At 34.8% G+C, this 18,489-nt stretch overlaps 1 protein-coding gene across 4 annotated transcripts in view; it reads right to left on the bottom strand.

Moving 5' to 3' along the window:
- Window positions 1-878: 878 nt before the first annotated feature.
- SLC35F5 (solute carrier family 35 member F5) overlaps window positions 879-18,489 on the bottom strand; it is a 39,240-nt gene continuing 21,629 nt past the window's right edge. For 3 of the 4 annotated variants that reach the window (XM_077861460.1, XM_077861458.1, XM_077861459.1), the window contains 6 exons: window positions 17,812-17,916; window positions 14,485-14,644; window positions 9,874-9,964; window positions 4,753-4,907; window positions 4,125-4,218; window positions 879-1,720 (listed from right to left, as the gene is read on the bottom strand). In XM_077861460.1, the coding sequence (XP_077717586.1) occupies window positions 4,143-4,218; window positions 4,753-4,907; window positions 9,874-9,964; window positions 14,485-14,644; window positions 17,812-17,916 (587 nt within the window). In that variant the 3' untranslated portion in view covers window positions 879-1,720; window positions 4,125-4,142. Of the gene's footprint in view, window positions 1,721-4,124; window positions 4,219-4,752; window positions 4,908-9,873; window positions 9,965-14,484; window positions 14,645-17,811; window positions 17,917-18,489 lie in introns of those variants that run through there. The other variant, XR_013359197.1, reaches the window with a different exon arrangement.

The following is an 18,489-nucleotide window of genomic DNA, read 5'->3' as shown; positions in this document are numbered from 1 at the left end:
AAGTTCTTTTTAAGAAAAAATTCCTTAGAAGTCCACATTCTTTGCATGCCTTTCCCAGGAGTCAAGGTAACAAAATTATTATTACTTTTAGCTTAACAAGAATTACTGGTGGCACCAAATAGAAGAATGGCTGTTTGTTTTTTAAACTTATTATCATAAAAAAACAGACTTTTAAATTAATATAGAAGTTCTCAGGACAAGCAAAAAGATGGCTAAACTCCATTTTAGACTCATGGTCACACCAAAGCAACTTTAAGAATGTGAGTAAGACAAACTGAAGCTAAATACTGCAAAGAGAATTTAAAAAGTCAAATCTGTCAGAAAATTTTGAAGAGAAATGAACTGTGCTCACGTAACTTGAAAAGGAAATGGGTAATTCATCAAAACTCTATATGCATCCTGAGATATATTCATCCATTGATGCCTGCAGTAAATAGAGGAATTGTGTAATAAGTACATATAAAAGTTTAAGAGTTGTTATTAAGAGTATTTTACATTGGGCAGCCTGGGTTACTCAGTGGTTTATAGCTCCTGCCCTCAGTCCAGGGCATGATCCTGGAGCCCCGGGATCGAGGCTCACGTTGGGTTCCCTGCATGGAGCCTGCTTCTTCCTCTGCCTGTGTCTCTGCCTCTCTCTCTGTCTCTCTCATGAATAAATAAATAAAATCTTAAAAAAAAAAGTATTTTATATTTAATTTAAGCTAGGTAGAGAAAAAATTTAAATGAAAATCTTAAAGTAGAATTTTTTTGCTTTCTTTGGTATTTTAGCCATTAAACATTTATTTAGGAAAACTAGAGGCATCCAGTTCTAGAGTAATTTGGCACATTTATGTATGAAAAAATAATGGAAACCAATTAATAGATGTATCATACACAAATACATATATATATAAACATTTTATTTTAATAATACTCTTTATCACTTCAATTTAAATCATTCCATTATGAAAATGTCTTAATTGAAGAGAGAATAGTTCTTCAAACTCTAAATTAAGCAGAGCTTTATCAATTAAATTTACAGCAATACAGTCTTTAGAAATACATAATTCTTCATTTTACATAATACTTCCCCTTTAAAAATTTGTCATAGTGTGTCACAGATTTAAAATACAAGGCACCTAATGCTATGAAAGGATAATACAATTTATGTAGTGTAAGTGAAACAGATGCTTTTCAAATATTCTTTTTAAAGTCCCACTAAATTTACATGGACACACCTACATAAAATTAAACACTTGTTCTGTATTATTAATTTGCAATACTCTACAAAACTCAAAAATATAATCTGTACCTATTATAGGTAGCTTATTTTATCATTTAATCTGTTAAGAAACACTGATCTATACATTTAAATGATTTCTTGAAAACATTTTCATAATATAGTCCAGCATTTAACAAATAATATGTGAAAATAGTCTGCAGAACATTAGAATTTTATTCCTTGATTAGTTCAAATTATTTCATCAGCTGAATTCCTTGAGATGTGTAAGGCAGGTTGGTCATTACAGGGACTGTGGATTGGAACTTCCTATAACTGTAGTGATATGTACACGGCTACGTAGCAAAGTACTTCATTATGAAATGAAGAAAACAGATATGAAGAAAATATATTTTAGAGTTCCAAAGAACTGAAACCATTATTTTTCAGACTAGGCACTGAAACATTTTCTACAAAAACGCCAGAGATTGTCTCTTCGCTGCATAATGTTCCATTATCAAGCTAAAAATAAAAACAAACACAAAATCAGCATTAGTTTACAACTATCATAGCTTTAATTATCTATAGTTTGTATTGCAAAAGCAAATAATCTCGACATTGAAATATGTATCAAATACAGTTTATATTCTTAACAACTGGATACTGGAACTAGAAGTACTAAGAACCCATGGAAGTGAGTTTCATACTAATGTCAAAGGCTGAAAGACAACACTGCTTAAAGACCGCACAGTAACAGTTTCATTCATGGCATACCCCACCATTACCCCATGGAGACAAAGACTCTTGCTACACCCTTTCTTTACATGCTATTGCAGTCCATCTTCACTTTTCCCCTTTATCCAGCTCTCACTTCCAAAAGCATAGAGTCCTTGCCTAAGTGGGGATGGTATGGTATGAGTGTGAATATGAGAATAAGGCATGGCATGCTGGGGACAGCATGCATAAATTACAGTACTAAAAAGCTTTAAAGAATAACTATATGTATTTTTAATTTGAAGATGGCAAGTAAACATATTTAGTTCTACTCTGTCCCCAAAACACAGTAAATGGACAATAAAGGGATTTTTCTAAAGGAATAAATCACACAAAAAGAAAAACGACACATAAGAATACAACAGCCAACCAGATATCTCTCAAAGGACGGGTGAAGAAACAACTAAAAACAGGAAAATTAGAATGGGTTATAGAAAAAGCAGTTAGACGTTCAGATGCTTTACTTTTCCCAGCTGGTCGAGTGTCTCTTCTCCATCCCAGAAGATGTGAAGTGTATTCTCTAAGAAGGATAAATAGAGGGTCTCTGGACTGGGGAAATGCCAGGCACCATCCAACAGGATTTAGATAAAAGTAACATTTATATAGTCATAACACCGTTAGCACTACTTATAGATCTATCCAGAATTATGCAATAACTACACTGGAATTAGGAGGAGGTGGGAAGGCAGGCAAGTGAGGTGGGGACAGAGAAGAGGGAAACTTGAAAGTAATCTATCCTTATCAATGAGAGTGGAAAAACTGACCGATGATGCCTCAAACTCAGAAATCAAGATACAGAAGTAGAAGCAGGGTACTTATAGAGACTATGTGTGGCATGGGGGTGGGGAACACAGATCAGTAACAACTGACTACGAATTTAAAATGATTCCTTAGAGTAGGACAAGAACGAGGGGATCCCTGGGTGGCGCAGCGGTTTGGCGCCTGTCTTTGGCCCAGGGCACGATCCTGGAGACCCGGGATCGAGTCCCGCATCGGGCTCCCGGTGCATGGAGCCTGCTTCTCCCTCTGCCTGTGTCTCTGCGCCTCTCTCTCTCTCTCTGTGACTATCATAAATAAATAAAAATTAAAAAAAAAAAAAAAAAGAACGAAAGTAGGACAGGCAGTGACAGCTGCTTTGTACAACAAGAAATCTTGTAGAATTCTCTCTCAACTATGTGCATGTAAAATCATCACAACAATGAAAGCTAGAATAAAAAATTACCAAAGAAACACATGAAACGAAGACAATTAGCCCTAGGTTAGAGGTGAGTTTGCCATGAAGACAATGACATTTAAGCCTCAAAGACTAATTTGAGTGTGAGGAGTTGAGAGGAGTTGTTCAATGTTCTAGGTGAGGAAGGGAAGCCCAGTTGCAATCAGGAAATATTTCAATATAAACCACCTAAAGTTATCTCAGAAGAAAGGGACCTGAATCTCTCAAATTTCAGTAATTTACTGTAACCTCTGATTCTAATACATGACCACTTTAATACATGCCAAATATATATGTCAGATGTATTTTAAACATTCATTTAGTGAAAGATAAAATATCATATACTCATTTGTCATGTCAGAAATATAAAGTATTTCTTAAAATTTTTCAAGAATGGGGAATATTCCTGAAACATTAAGTTGAAAAGCATAGTCACAGGCTCCCCTCAGGCAGCCTGCTTCTCCCTCTGCCTATGTCTCTGCCTCTCTCTCTGTGTCTCTCATGAATAAATAAATAAAAATCTTAAAATATACATTTATTTTTTACTTCTATGCTAGAGGGAAAAAATTTTCTAAAGTATATCATTACGTAAAATGATTCTCAGCATGACGAGTTAAACTTGGGATCACTTCAATTGCACAATATAAATTTACCAAGTATTTAATACTTACAATAATCTTAAGAGAGAGAGACTACTGTAACCCCATTTCGCAGATAGGAAAACTGACGCACACACAGGTTAAGAACGCTGCATAAAGTCACACAGCTAGTACATGGAGAAGCTAGAGTTGGAACTCAGGCAGTTTGACTCCAGAGCTTGTTCCATACCTCTAGACTATATTGCCTCTGAAAAAGCTAATTATGGAAAATCAATTCTGTATTTGAGCATTACAGGAATAAAGAGCCTTATTCAATAATAATACTAGCTGACATACAAACCTGGACTACAGACAACAGCTAACTAGCTCCATCCTCCTGAGAAACACCGTGCATAGGAATGAGACTCTCACACTGTTCACTGTCTTCTGGAACCCTTAAAAAAAATTTTTTTTAAGACAATAGTTAAAGACAGCTTTAGAACTGAAAGGAATCCTTAAAAATTATCTATTTCATTGGCTGAATCTGTGAGGTCAGAACTAAGATTAAGACTTCCCAAAAACTTGCCCCAAGTTCTTTTTCAGTAGGATGTAAACATAAAAATCTTTCCCTCTTAAGAAAGAAACTGAAAGAATCTGAGGCAGTATTATCATTATTTTATTATAAATTTTATTCATACCAGTGAAAGTTTTCTACATTTAAATTCATTATCACAAAATAGTAAGCACTTTGGTTTAACCTGTGCATCAAAACATTTTTTTAAAGTAGTTGTGAAGAAACTGTCTTACCACCCAAAGGGTCTGAACAACTTAGTTTAATTTTACAGTACATAGATACATAATTTTATAGTACATATATAAATTATAGTATTTCAATAATTCCTCACATATGAAAATTAGGCCAGCATATGATTTCCAGTTTATTTTGCAAGGAATATACTTTTTAAAACTTATATTAGAACCAAGCCTACCTCTGAATTCGATGTTTCCTGCATATAAAGGCAAATATTCTTCTGATTCCTACCATCACAGGATCCCAATTATTATAATGGCATAAGAGAGTTGCAATAAAAAATGAAAAAAATACAGGGATAGCGCCTGCAAAAAATAACCAAGAAAACTGCACCTAAAAATAAAAGATAGAAAAACAAAAACAGCCCACAATTATTGAGACAATTTTCTCCTTTAATGTAAGTTTTCCATTTATGAAAACATAGGTTAAGTTAAAAACACCAAGAAGATAATATTAAGCACTGGCAGTATATTAAGTGCATTATTATCAAATATGAGGATTCAGAACTACAACATATGACTCCACTTTCTTAAATTCCCAACAAAAATATGACTTGGAAAAGGGCCCAGGTGCCTGAGGGGCTCGGTCGATTAAGCCTCTGCCTTCTGCTCAGGTTATGGCCTCAGGGTCCTAGGATCAAGGTCCTGCATTGGGCTCTCTGCTCAGCAGCAAGTCGGCTTCTTCTTCTCCCTCTGCCCCTTGAGCATGCTCTCTCTCTCTCATAAATAAATAAATAATCAATCAATCAATCTGTTAAAAAAAGAAAAGGGCCTAAAGGAAAGCCAGGAGGCATGCTCTTCATTTATTAGGCATAGTACATCCAGGAGCAGAATTATAAAACATTTTGTCTTCCACATCATTTTGTCCATTTTTTCTTTAGTGATTACTGCTGATTCAAGTAAATCCTCCTTTCAAGTTTTTAAAAACTCACATTTTAAAAGTTATTTTAGAATATGCTGTGATATGTTGTGCTATGTTACAGTTCCTTCTTGAAGACTGCATCAAAAACAGATAAACTCTAAGTGCAACTTTTACAAACCTTTTATTAATAATTTGCAACAAATTATAATTCTGTAGTAGTTTAAAACTAGTTTGTTTCTGTAGTAACAAATGAAAAATTTCAAAAGCAAATCATGGCTAAATAAAATAAAGATGACAAATAGAAATACTTTTACTAAGAAATGTGAACCAGAGAAGACAAGTAGCAAGCAGAGAGCCTCAGTGGTAAAGAGCCCCTCAGACATCATCAATCCATCATTTATCAGGGTTGTCAAGAAAATTAAAAATCATGAGATGCCATAAAGTAAAAAAAAAAAAAAAATTCTTTCTTTTCATGAGTTTACCTTTACCATTGAGATTCAACAAAGGATCAAAAATAATTGTCAAAGAAGGCTGCACTGATTGACTTACTGCAACCCACTGGTGTGATGTGCTTTCGAATAGTGATGAAAGTAACTCCTATCTTTAAAATAGGAAAGAAAAACTATGCTTGCCCTTTTAAGTGTTTAAAAAAAAAGTGAGGTTTATAATCACAGGCAAGACTCCCTCTGGTGGGAAACATATACTACTCCATTTCATATCACCATTAGTCAGAGTAAAGGGGTTTTATGAAAATATTTTTTATGAGGGACTTACAATGCATAACACAAGAATAATCACTGACAACTTTTAACATGCAGGTCCTGCTTGTATGATATACACACAGAGCAGTCAGTAAAAGAAACTAAAAAGCCTTCACACTGTTATCAGATTACTGGTATACCATACTCTTGGAATATTTGCCAGAATATTTATAATCTAGGAAAGCCATGATGCATTTAAATGACCCAAGACCAGAAAAAAGTATGAAAACTTATGACTAATGATTTAAAAATGTAGAAATAGGGACACCTGGATGGCTTAGTGGTTGATCGTCTGCCTTCGGCTCAGGTTGTGATCCCGGTGTCCCGGGATGGAGTTCCACATCAGGCTCTCTCTGCCTATGTCTCCGCCTCTCTCTCTATGTCTCTCATGATAAATTAATAAAATCTTTTTTAAAAAATGTTCATACGATTGACAAGGATAGTTTCATGAATATTAACTAAAACCCTATTTTATAGCTGAGTAAAAGCAAACTTTGTAAAGGTAGGTAAAACCCTAGCTGACTTTTATTTTTTTATTTTTTTATTTTTTTTCCTAGCTGACTTTTAAAAGCAAAGTTCACCTTTAACAATGCAGTTATTTATGTGTTGCTATATAATAAAAAACTTCTAATTTGATTTCCAACAAGGTATGAAGACAATTTTTCAAAATGAATTAAATATTGTCTATATTACAAAGAATACCTAAAACCTGAATATATCTGAATATAAATCTGAATATAATCAGAGGTTCTTATTATATACCAATTATAAATAGGTTAATTTATTTTAAGCACAATAAAAGATGCTGATACATGCTAAAATTTCAGAAGTTATATTAGAATTAAAAAAAAAACCATGAAAGTAGATTTCTCCTCTGTTTTAAGCTTTTACTATTTATTTGAGAGAGAGAGCATGTGCACAAGTACGCACAAAAAGGGCTGGGGGATGAGGAGCAGAGGGAGGGGGAGAAGCAGACTCCCTGCTGAGAAGCGATTCATGTTGGGGGCTGGATCCCAGGACAATGGAATCATGACTTGAGCCGAAGGTAGCTGCTTAACCTACTGAGCCAACCAGGCGTCCCTCTCCTGTTTCTATTACACATCTGGAACACATCCTGCCACTCTTCCCAGAAGGTATCTTCCTACCCTTGATTCCTACCCACCAAAGGCCCAAACTACTTAACTGGTTGTCTAATTCTAGATGTGAAGACAATCAAGAAAAGACTAGTTATGTTTTTTAATTTTTTTTTAAGATTTTGTTTATTTATTCATGAGAAACACAGAGATGTGGGAGAGAGAGGCAGAGACACAGGCAGAGGGAGAAGCAGGCTCCATGCAGGGAGCCCTATGTGGGACTCGATCCCGGGACTCCAGGATCACACCCTAGACTGAAGGCAGGGGCTAAACCGCTGAGCCACCCAGGGATCCCTAGTTATGTTTTTTTAATCAATCAATCATTTATTTTCATTTTCCCTTTTCTTGTGTTTCACCCTATCTTAAAATATTTGATTAAAGAAGTTACAGGGATCCCTGGGTGGCGCAGCGGTTTGGCGCCTGCCTTTGGCCCAGGGCGCGATCCTGGAGACCCGGGATCGAGTCCCACGTCGGGCTCCCGGTGCATGGAGCCTGCTTCTCCTTCTGCCTGTGTCTCTGCCTCTCTCTCTCTCTCTGTATGACTATCATAAATAAATAAATAAAAATAAATAAATAAATAAAGAAGTTACATAATTATTTAATAAAATTAGATGACCTGTGGCAGTTTTTAAAAAAAAATCCTAAAATAAATCCTTAAATTTTTATTTTTCAAATCTGTAAAAGCTGATGTTTTCAAAATATCAGTACAGAAAAGTTCATTTACACAGCAATCTACCAAAATTCTCTAATAACAGCACTTCCCAGTTTCACAAGATCAAGTTTGGTTGATATTCAAGATCCTGAGATGTAGAAGGACCTAGATATTAGTTAAATCTTTAAAGAATCTAATGATGTATAACTTTAGTGTTATGTACATTTATAATATTCATACTCTTTAATAATGTATGGTACGTAAGATAATTCTCAATTAAGGAGTTCTCTGTTTTTAACCATGACAAATAAATAAGAATTTACTGAGCCATGAAACAAAGTAAATATCAGCATAGAATGGTTTTTTAAATAAAGAGATTACATATCACTGAGAGTACTTTGCCTTTATCCTAAGAACTGCACAAAGATCTAAAGAAAAACAGCTTTAAAAATCGGATTATAACTTCTCTACATTATAAGCCTTTGGGCTTTCAAGCATTTCCTCTTCATATTTTATTCAACCAAACCACACCCCACCCCCAAATCTGTTACTTAATACTTGGGAGTTGAGGGGAGCCTGGCTGTCTCAGTCAATTAAGACTCTTGGTTTTGGCTTAGGTCATAATCTCAGGGCTGTCACTGAGCCCCGTAGTCCCATGTCAAGATCAAGACCTGTGTCAGGCTCCAACTGGGTGTGGAGCCTGTTTAAGATTCTCTCTCCCTCTGCCCTACCCTGTTCTTGTTCTTTCACTCTCAAAACAAAAAACAAGAACGCCAAAAAAACTAAAAAAAAAAAAAAAAAAAAAAAGTTTGTAAACTTTGAGCTGAGTGATAAATGACTACCCAACATCTTTTAGTAGTGTACATATGGCTTGCCTCTTTAGTAGTGTACATATGGCTTGCCTCTTTCAGTTACACACAGAAGCACTAAAGAAACTCCATCCTTCAGATGTGGAGAAGGGTTCTCTGTTCTGCTATATTACCACTGCCACTATTTATCATAAAAATCCCGCATCCAGACAAGGACATCATAGAAGAGGGACAGAAAACCTTCCCTACAAAGTTCAGACAGAAATGGGCTTTTGCTGAGAAACCTTATTCCTGTGCTGCTCCTATCTATAACAGTATTGTGGTATTAAGGACTCTTTGGAATTATCTTACAAAATTAAAACACCACTACTTACATAATAAAATATATCCTATCCCCTATTCTATACCACTGACTTACCAATGAACATGTGGAATAATCAGCTCCAATACTGGAGAACTACATACATATAAAGATACTGTCCTTAACTTAGAAATTAAGGGGAAAAAAAGCTAAAAATGTAAGACTATCCATTTCTTTGGTACTTTTTATATCTCTAAATAGTAAAGCAAATTAGAGAGGCAGAGCAGGCATCAAATTATTCATGGTTGCAATGCTTGTAATTTAATTACATGCCCTAACTTTCATTATCTCCATTTAAAAAATTCATCTAGGGCAGCCCCGGTAGCTCAGTGGTTTGGCGCCGCCTTCAGCCTAGGGCATGATCCTGGAGTCCCGGGATTGAGTCCCACGTCAGGCTCCATGCAGGGAGCTCCATGCTTCTCCCTCTGCCTGTGTCTTTGCATCTCTCTCTGTGTCTCTCATGAATAAATAAATGAAATCTTTTAAATTAATCAATCAATCTTAAAATATGAGAACCTGACTCAGTGGGTTAAACATCTGACTTTTGATTTTGGCTTAGGTTATGATCTCAGGGCCTAGAGATTGAGTCCCGTGTGGGGCTGCACACTCAGCGGCAAGTCTGCTTGAGATTCTTTCTCCCTCTCTGTTGGCCCCTCTCCCCTAAATCATGCTCTCTGAAAAAAAAAAAAATTCATCTAAAATGTCTTAAGAGTTTGCCTTACCTTTTGCATACACATGTCAGCTATTATGGATAGAGGTATTGTAAGGCTTAGTGCAAGTGTGCCTATCAACGATGAGGTAAGAAAGCAGCCCCTAAAAAGGAAAAAAAGAAAATATACATTTTCGTATTAAAAAAGTAAAACAACCAAAGAAAATATAGGCATGAGAGATTAGGCACAAGGACAAAAGCTTAAAACAGACTGAGACACAATAAAGCAATTAAGGAGAATTCCTAAAGTTTACCCTCAAGTATTTAAAATCCAAACATATAAAAATAAAACTTTCTAAGTGCTCTATGCTATTTTCAAGATTTGCTTACAGATATTATTCAACTTCAGATATATAGCTTCTATTTCATTAACGTTTTTTATAAAACTCAAAAGAGTTCTTATAGTTTTGTGATGATCCTTAGCTAACAAAGGAAATAGCTTTATTAAACTGTAGGATGATATTTCACAACAAAGGCTTTTAAGAAAGTGATAAGCCAACCTGTGAGTCTGCCACTAAAGCAAAAATATCTCACCCTCATGAAAACTAAAATAGTTTTAAGATTTGTGTTGCTCTTTTGGTTTGGCTTAGCACTGAAAATAACTGAGTATTTTTTAAGGATACTTCCTTGTTGCTTTCCTTTTTTTCTAGCAATTGTCCTAACCACAACCTAAGTTCTTCATTTTATTTTCACCTTGAACTACCAATGTTTGTATCAAATTTTGAAATATCACTCCAGGCATGCTTTTATTTAGTTGAAGGAAAAAAATGAAGGGAAGCATTATACCAAGTAGATGAACCATTTATACAGAATTAATTTGGGTGCATAAAAAGAAAACAGGGGCGGCTGGCTGGTTGTCAGTAGTGGAGCATGACACCCTTGTTCTCAGGGTCATGATATTGAGTCCACATTGCAGATTGAAAAAAAAAAAAAGATAAAACCATATTGTATATAATTAGGATTACAGACTCATGGAAATTCTAGGCTAGTAAATTCTATGTTAGAATTAATAATGCTGTCCTGCAATTAAAGAGCCTATCTCTTGATAAAGTGTCACTCAACATATTCAACAGAGGCTGTACCATTAGTTCTTATTAATGCAATAAGGGGAACTCAAGCATTAGTGGTTCCTACTACATAAGGTCTGCTCTGTGAAAAGACGGTTCAGGAGGTCAAATTTTTTTTAATGCGGCATATATTCTTAGAGATTTATATAATATAAAGTACAATAATAAAGAGTCTGAGATGAAGTATTAAAAAGAAAACTATTTGACTTACACCAGCTTTTCCCAATTTAGCTGATGGTTGAATCCTTTTGTCATCTATTATCATTTCAGGGACACACTTTAGGAAATGCTGAGACAGAGAACTAGATGCTATCATTCAACATCTATACAAATGGTATAGTATATGGGCTTAACAGTGCACCTCATTTTTTAGTAATAAACAATGAGTGTCAAGTACACATCTTTAAAAAAAGTTCACAATCACACTTTAAAATCTGTAGTTTATTACTACTCAGCACTTGATTACGTATGCTGAAGTTTACTGTTCCATTTATAGCTAAACACACAATAACTCAGCTCCTCCACCCCAAAAAAGGGAATCATCCATCATACATGCTGATTATGACTTCTGATATAAAATGATGCATTTTCTTACGATTTAAAAAGATATGAAATATACAGAGATATGCTTCTTATGCTTGTTTTGTTGTCAAGAACTCCCAGAATTTAAGGGATATGTTTGTTTCATTACTGACTGATTTACTGCTACTGAGCTATTACCATTAGTACTCTTAAACACTTGAATACTGAAGTATATCTGAAAAATAAACCTTCTTGAGGTCCTGAAAAAACCATCTTAGGTAAGGATAAACATAGTTTTATCATAATATAGTACCCTGAGTGTCCAATTTAACTATTCAACAATACATACTCATATACACAGTTGGGAATATAAATTGTGCTCCCTCTGTGGAAAATGATACTGCAATTCTCTACCAAAATCTGAAGTCCATATGACTGACTCAGTCTTTTCTACTTACAGGCATTCATCTTATAGAATGCTTACATATACATGCAAAGAGATACAGGAGGATATTCAATGCTATTTTATTTACAAAGCAAAAGACTGGAAACTTAAAGTGTCTCTCAATAAGGAACAGGCAAAACATATTATATTCTATCTAGTATGTTAGTTACATAATAGATTGAGAAACATAATGTATTGGAATGCTACACAGGCTTTACAAAATGAATTGAACCTAAGTGCTGATATATAGAGATTTACAAGACAATCAGTAAAAAAAAAAAAAAAAAAAAAGGCAATGTAAAAAAAACAATATCCATAGCATGTTCCATTTGCGTGTTAAAAATAAGAAAAAAGAGGGGGGTTATTAGGAGATTAATACTTCTGCCTGTACAGAAAATTTTGTAGAAGGTTTAGAAGCTAATAGTAGTTATCTCTGGGAAAAATGAAGGGAGATTTAGAGTGAAAGAGGGATAAGATTTCCTTTTCACTGTACACCCTTCCATATACTTTGTAGACTTTTGTATGTATTATTATTTTTTTCATTCTAAAAAAGTTAAATAAAAAGTTGCAAAATATATTATTATTTATTTAAATGGGGATCCCTGGGTGGCGCAGCGGTTTGGCGCCTGCCTTTGGCCCAGGGCGCGGTCCTGGAGACCCGGGATCAAATCCCACGTCGGGTTCCCGGTGCATGGAGCCTGCTTCTCCCTCTGCCTGTGTCTCTGCCTCTCTCTCTCTCTCTGTGACTTTCATAAACAAATAAAAATTAAAAAAAAAAAATATATATATATATATATTATTATTTATTTAAATGTAAAGTATTCCAAGGAAGCAAACTAAAAAAGCTCACATAGATTACATGTCACAACTCCTACTTGATCATTCCCTAAAGCCTACATTATATTCTGCAAAACATAAGAAAACTCTACTGTATATGTTTATTAAAACTAAAGCTCTCGGGGATCCCTGGGTGGCTCACTGGTTTAGCGCCTGCCTTTGGCCCAGGGCGTGATCCTGGAGACCAGGATCGAATCCCACGTCGGGCTCCTGGTGCATGGAGTCTGCTTCTCCCTCTGCCTGTGTCTCTGCCTCTCTCTCTCTCACTGTGTGCCTATCATAAGTAAATAAAAATTAAAAAAAAATCTTTAAAATACAAGGAGTATGTAATTATTTAAATTGTAGTCAAAAATGGTTGAATATGAACAATTCCTCATGATTCAACTGAGTTCAATCAAAAAACAATCAGTAAGTAGTTCTATCTGTCCAGAACCAAGAGTAGAGAAATGACAGAAAAAAAGAAATACCAGACTAGTAAGGAAGCAATAGGATGAGAGTATATGATATAATTAATATAGAAAATAAAGTATGTAACTCTTTGCTTAAAAAAACTGAATACCTAAAATCCATGTAATGAAAGATGGAAGAATGAATGAGTAAATGTAGAGATTCTAATATCAGAATGTTAGATCAGGCAAAGGAATTTAAGTAAAAATTACTACAAAATAAAGTAAATCTTTACCACATGAAAGGGAGTAAGTGTGGAAGAATATCAAGAAAACAGAAATTTCCTTAATTAAGGAGGGGAAAAAGTACAGGCAGAGCATTAAGGAAATGTTCATGGAAAGGCTACTTTTGTCACAGTGTTTTGCAAAGGAAAACTAGTTAGCAGTTCTAATTGGCATATCATAAAATCCATTTAGGAGTTTAAGTACAATTTGTAGGTTGTTTTTCAGTTCCTATTAGATGGAAATAGGACTAAGTATTAAGATCTGTATTTGAGGGGATCCCTGGGTGGCTCAGCGGTTTAGCACCTGCCTTCAGCCCAGGGCGTGATCCTGGAGACCCGGGATCGAGTCCCACATCAGGCTCCCTGCATGGAGCCTGCTTCTCCCTTTGACTGTGTCTCTGCCTCTCTCTCTCTGTGTATCATAAATAAATAAAATCTTAAAAAAAAAATCTGTATTTGAAAGATTTCTTAAATTCCATACAGGATACTGTCGTCTAACTATTTTCGGATCATTATCTATCTGTTGATCTATGGATCAACATATTTGATATAACCTTTCAAGCATGGTAACATCTCAAATTAATCAGGGTTTAGGGTAACATATCTAGCTCACTTATATGAAAAGTCTTAAGAATAAACAAAACAAAAACACTCTATGAACAATCAAATATTCCAGTCTCTTAAATTAGCAAAATTCCCTAGATTCTCACTAAGAACTCACGTTGTTCATATTTAGAATATAAACCTCCAATAGAGGACACCTTTCATTTATATAACATTCTTTTAAAACCCTTGTACAAATTTAGATAATTTATACGCATCTATTCATTAAAATTATTTATTCAATAAATATTTATTGAGCTCCTTCTATATGTAAGGTATTATTCTATACAATCAGTGCACAGAAGTTACAACACAAAGTTCCTGCTCTAGTGGAGTTACTTTATTAAAAGTGTGAAGTGTGTGGGGTGGAAAGGTGCACAGGAGGAGCCATCTGAAGACAGAAGAAATAAAAATGCTTAACCTATCCAAAAGTCCAAGAACTGATATCTAATAAATCATAGCATAATAAATAGTACATACCACAACCACAGGAACTCTGAGAGAACTGTTCCAATAAGGCCATTAATGATAATGCACATTAATACTACTTTATTGGGAAACTCAAAGTCCTCAAATCCAGTATAATGAAGTAAAAAGAAACCTGGCCATAAGAGCAGCAGATTAAACAGACCTACAAAACCTAGATATGCATAAAAGAGACAACAGTTAGTAATTGAAATTTATTTAAATTCTTCAATCTTATAACTCTACAATTAGAAAACACAGATTTTACACAAAGGGCTCCAAAAGATTTCCTTAACTGAAACTTCTGTTTCTTTTGGTCAGACCTATGGACAGCTCAACATCAGAAAAAAACTATACTGACAACTTGCAATCACTGAGTCTTCAAGGTTCCACTATTTATACTGCATGGAGCAACTACTAAGGAATAAATTACTTAATTCAAAAAGAAAGGTTGTTAGGTTTAGCTACTAATAATTCAGTATCTTCAAACTTAAAAGAAATATGTCTGTGTATGGATATGTAATCTAAATTAATTATGAGGAAGTAGTCTGCTCTCTGATTCAACTTATATTTATGTTTAAAGCATCTGTGATATTGCTGGAAATAATGGACGAAGTTTCCAAACCAGATACATTCTTGGTTCTTGCCTTCCAGGCACTCATAAACTAGTTGGTGAGGTAACATACACACACAAATGACTCAGCATATTAACTAAGTGCAGACTGACTACCTGTAAAGTACGCTGTAACATTTAGTAGTTCAAAACGTGTGCTCTGCAATCTGATTGCCCTGGGTTCCAATCCCATTTCACCATTCACTAGAAGTATAAACCTTATGCAAGATGCAAAAGCCACTCCTAAGCCATAAATATAAAATCATATTTAATTAGGTTATTAGGAAAATTAGATGAAACATTTTAAATATAGCACAGTACCTGATAAAAAGTTAGTAAAGGTAAGCTGCTATCATTATAGAAATGTAAGTTTACATATTACTACGTGTGAATACAAACACCATAAAGGAAAATATTTACAATTTTATAGTCATTTTTAGTGCACTTCCTATACAGTTGAACATCACAAATCCATTAGCTAACTATAGAGCTTGCTTAAAAGCAAGTTACATTACAGTAAAAATATATTTTATATTTGTTGCTAAATAATAAGCTAGTATTTGGGATGCCTACTTAAATCTTAACAGGACTGGAACACCCACTCTCTATCTGCTGCTAAAGACTCACAGCCATCCACCATTTCTGAAGAAGAGCTGTCTTGGAGAGTAAACAAGCTTGCCCTTTCTATGAAGTTCACAACCTGATGAGCCCACATCCTCTGCAGCCCTCAACTAACCCATGAAGGATGCACATGGCTGAAATCCTAATGGCTCAGGGCCAGAAGGTCTCTGAGAAATACCTAGAAATAAACCACTTCTTCTCCCCCGCCTCTACCTCCTGCCCCCTGCCATGCCACAAACTGGGCCAAACCTCACTATACGTGAGACCACATGGTTCTTTCCCCTTCCCTATCCTCTTTTCTTACTCTCTTGTCAGTTTTTCCTAGAGAGCACCCCCTCAATAAAGCACCCATAAGAAATCCTGGTCTCATATCCTGCTTCTTCTAGGATACCCAATTTAAGACATCTAGTGATAAAAATAAAAACAAATAAAATGACATACAGAAAAGACTCATGACCTGAAAAGTCTACACAATATTAAAAAATTATTGTAATTATAACACCAAAATTTGGCATTACCAAAAATCCAATCTAGTTTGGGGTCCCTGAACTATCAAGCCTATGGAATCCCACATAAATTAACAACCTTTGGACCTAAAAACAAAGGTCTCAATTGCTTCTATCTATTCTCTAGATCCCCCAGAATCTGGCCTATATATCCTCCTGTTATGTTCTAAAATGAACCTCCACCACAATCACACAGATCGACACTGTTCCCTGTTACCCTCTGCTCACACCCCTATGCCTAAAGAACCCTCCACAACCCAATCTTAACTTCTTTTCTAGTCCTGCCTATTGCAAAGCCCAGGTCAAAATAATAATGTGCTATATATCACATCACATATGAGGAAAACCAATCAAGTTACATGTCTATGTATACTGTAATAAGAGCAAATTGAACAAATTTTCCTGAAAATTGCCAATCTTACACACACACACACACACACACTCAAAAAATATTGGCATTTCATTTCATTCCAAGTGGAATTTTCTATGCTAAAATAAAACATCACTAAAATTAACTTCATATTTAAAGTATACTTATTGAATTCCATACTTAAACTCAAGTGATCAGTTAGTTGGTCTGAGGCTTTCCAAATGCTTTATTTCTGTCAATCTTTAGGTGAAGATATTCAACTTTTTTTTAGCAGAAAAATCTTTTTACAAATTCAATTACAATGCAAAAGGCCAAAAAACAGAGCTGTGCCAGCTGAAGTAGCAAAGGACTCCAAGAACCAGAACCATGCATGCAACTTCACCTACTCCTCCCCTTCCCAGGATCCTCTGCATATCAGTTTGAAAGCTATACTCATCTAGTCCAATTTCCTCATTTTGCAGATGAGTATGAAATAAATGAAATTATAACCGCCATATTCCTGGTCTCCTGATTCCCTATAAGCTGTAATTTGAACTTTCATCACCAGGCTTTTTAATCTATTGATACTCAAGTATCTTTTGGAAGGCATCTACAGATATCCGACAGAGTACAAGGTTTTTACTGAGCTACTGAGCTGATATTAGCAAACAGAACTTATAAATCATATTAGGCATTTTGTTTATCAAAATTAAGAATTGATGCCAGAAACTATAACTGGGTAATTTGAAAATATTCTAAGAGTCTATATCTTAAAGTGCAAAAGGAAAGCCTTTAAGTGGCCCATGAGTTTTAATGAACAGTAGATACACTAGAAATAGTATTATAAGCTATCATTTGGGGGCAGTTTCTCTAATCCTATGCTTCTAACAATTCAAAAATAGCAAAATATGTAATACAACAGGTATACTCTCACATTCTTATAACAGCATAATTCTGTGATATCAATGAAGAAAATATCTGAATTCACAAGCTGAAAACATAAATGTGAAAAAGGCTTTAGAAAGAATTTCTTTCTTTACCTCACACCGAGGAAACCAGCATCCCATCACAGGCGCACAATTTTGCAGGGCAAGATATGAGAAAAACACTGATTTTGGACTTCATAATCGTTAAAATATGATGTGTTTTAAAGAATCATATGGAGAAGAGAAAGGCTTCTTTATTCCTTCCAAAAACAAAACCCTAAGTTAATCATTCAAAGAAAGTAGCCTCACAGGTAAACATATTCTTACCAAAGAACATTGGAATATCCAACTTATCTTCCCTGTCTACTTTTCTCTTAATCATAACAATATAGACAGCATAGAGCATGGCTCCAACGAGAGACCAAATGGAACCTGTAAAAATCAACATAATGAATTAAAGTATTTGTTCATTAACTCATTTAACAGACACTTACTTAAAATCTAACAATGTGTCAGATGCTATTTCAAGAAGTTCAGAAATATGGAAAGATAAAGTATAGCCTACTTCTCCTCCAGTACGAAGTTTATTTTTTATTTTTTTTTACGAAGAAGTTTATTTTTTATTTATTTTTTTTATGAAGAAGTTTAAAGAGTTAATAAACACATGCAAAAACAGCCAATGATCTAGCCAAACATGCATGTTATAATATTAAAACTCATATAAGTAGCACATTGTTTTTTAATTTTGAAGTCTACTTCCTATTTTTCTCTACATAAACAATTTGACACCTGACACTGGTTTCTTTCCATCTCTAAGCCAAGTCTCTCCTGCCACGTATCATCTTTAATATATATTCTTCTACCATCTTCAAGGCCCAGTTAAAGCATCCCCCTCTGCCACAAAGCATCCTCCACCTCCTCCACTAAATTTTCATCCTCGTCTTCTATTTTAGACTGATTTAATACTTACGTGGTTAAACACAGCAGTATTATTTTTTTTTTAAG

This window comes from Canis aureus, chromosome 20 (assembly GCF_053574225.1).
Source record: "Canis aureus isolate CA01 chromosome 20, VMU_Caureus_v.1.0, whole genome shotgun sequence".
NCBI lineage: Eukaryota > Metazoa > Chordata > Mammalia > Carnivora > Canidae > Canis > Canis aureus.
This window is presented reverse-complemented; position numbering and strand designations above follow the sequence as displayed.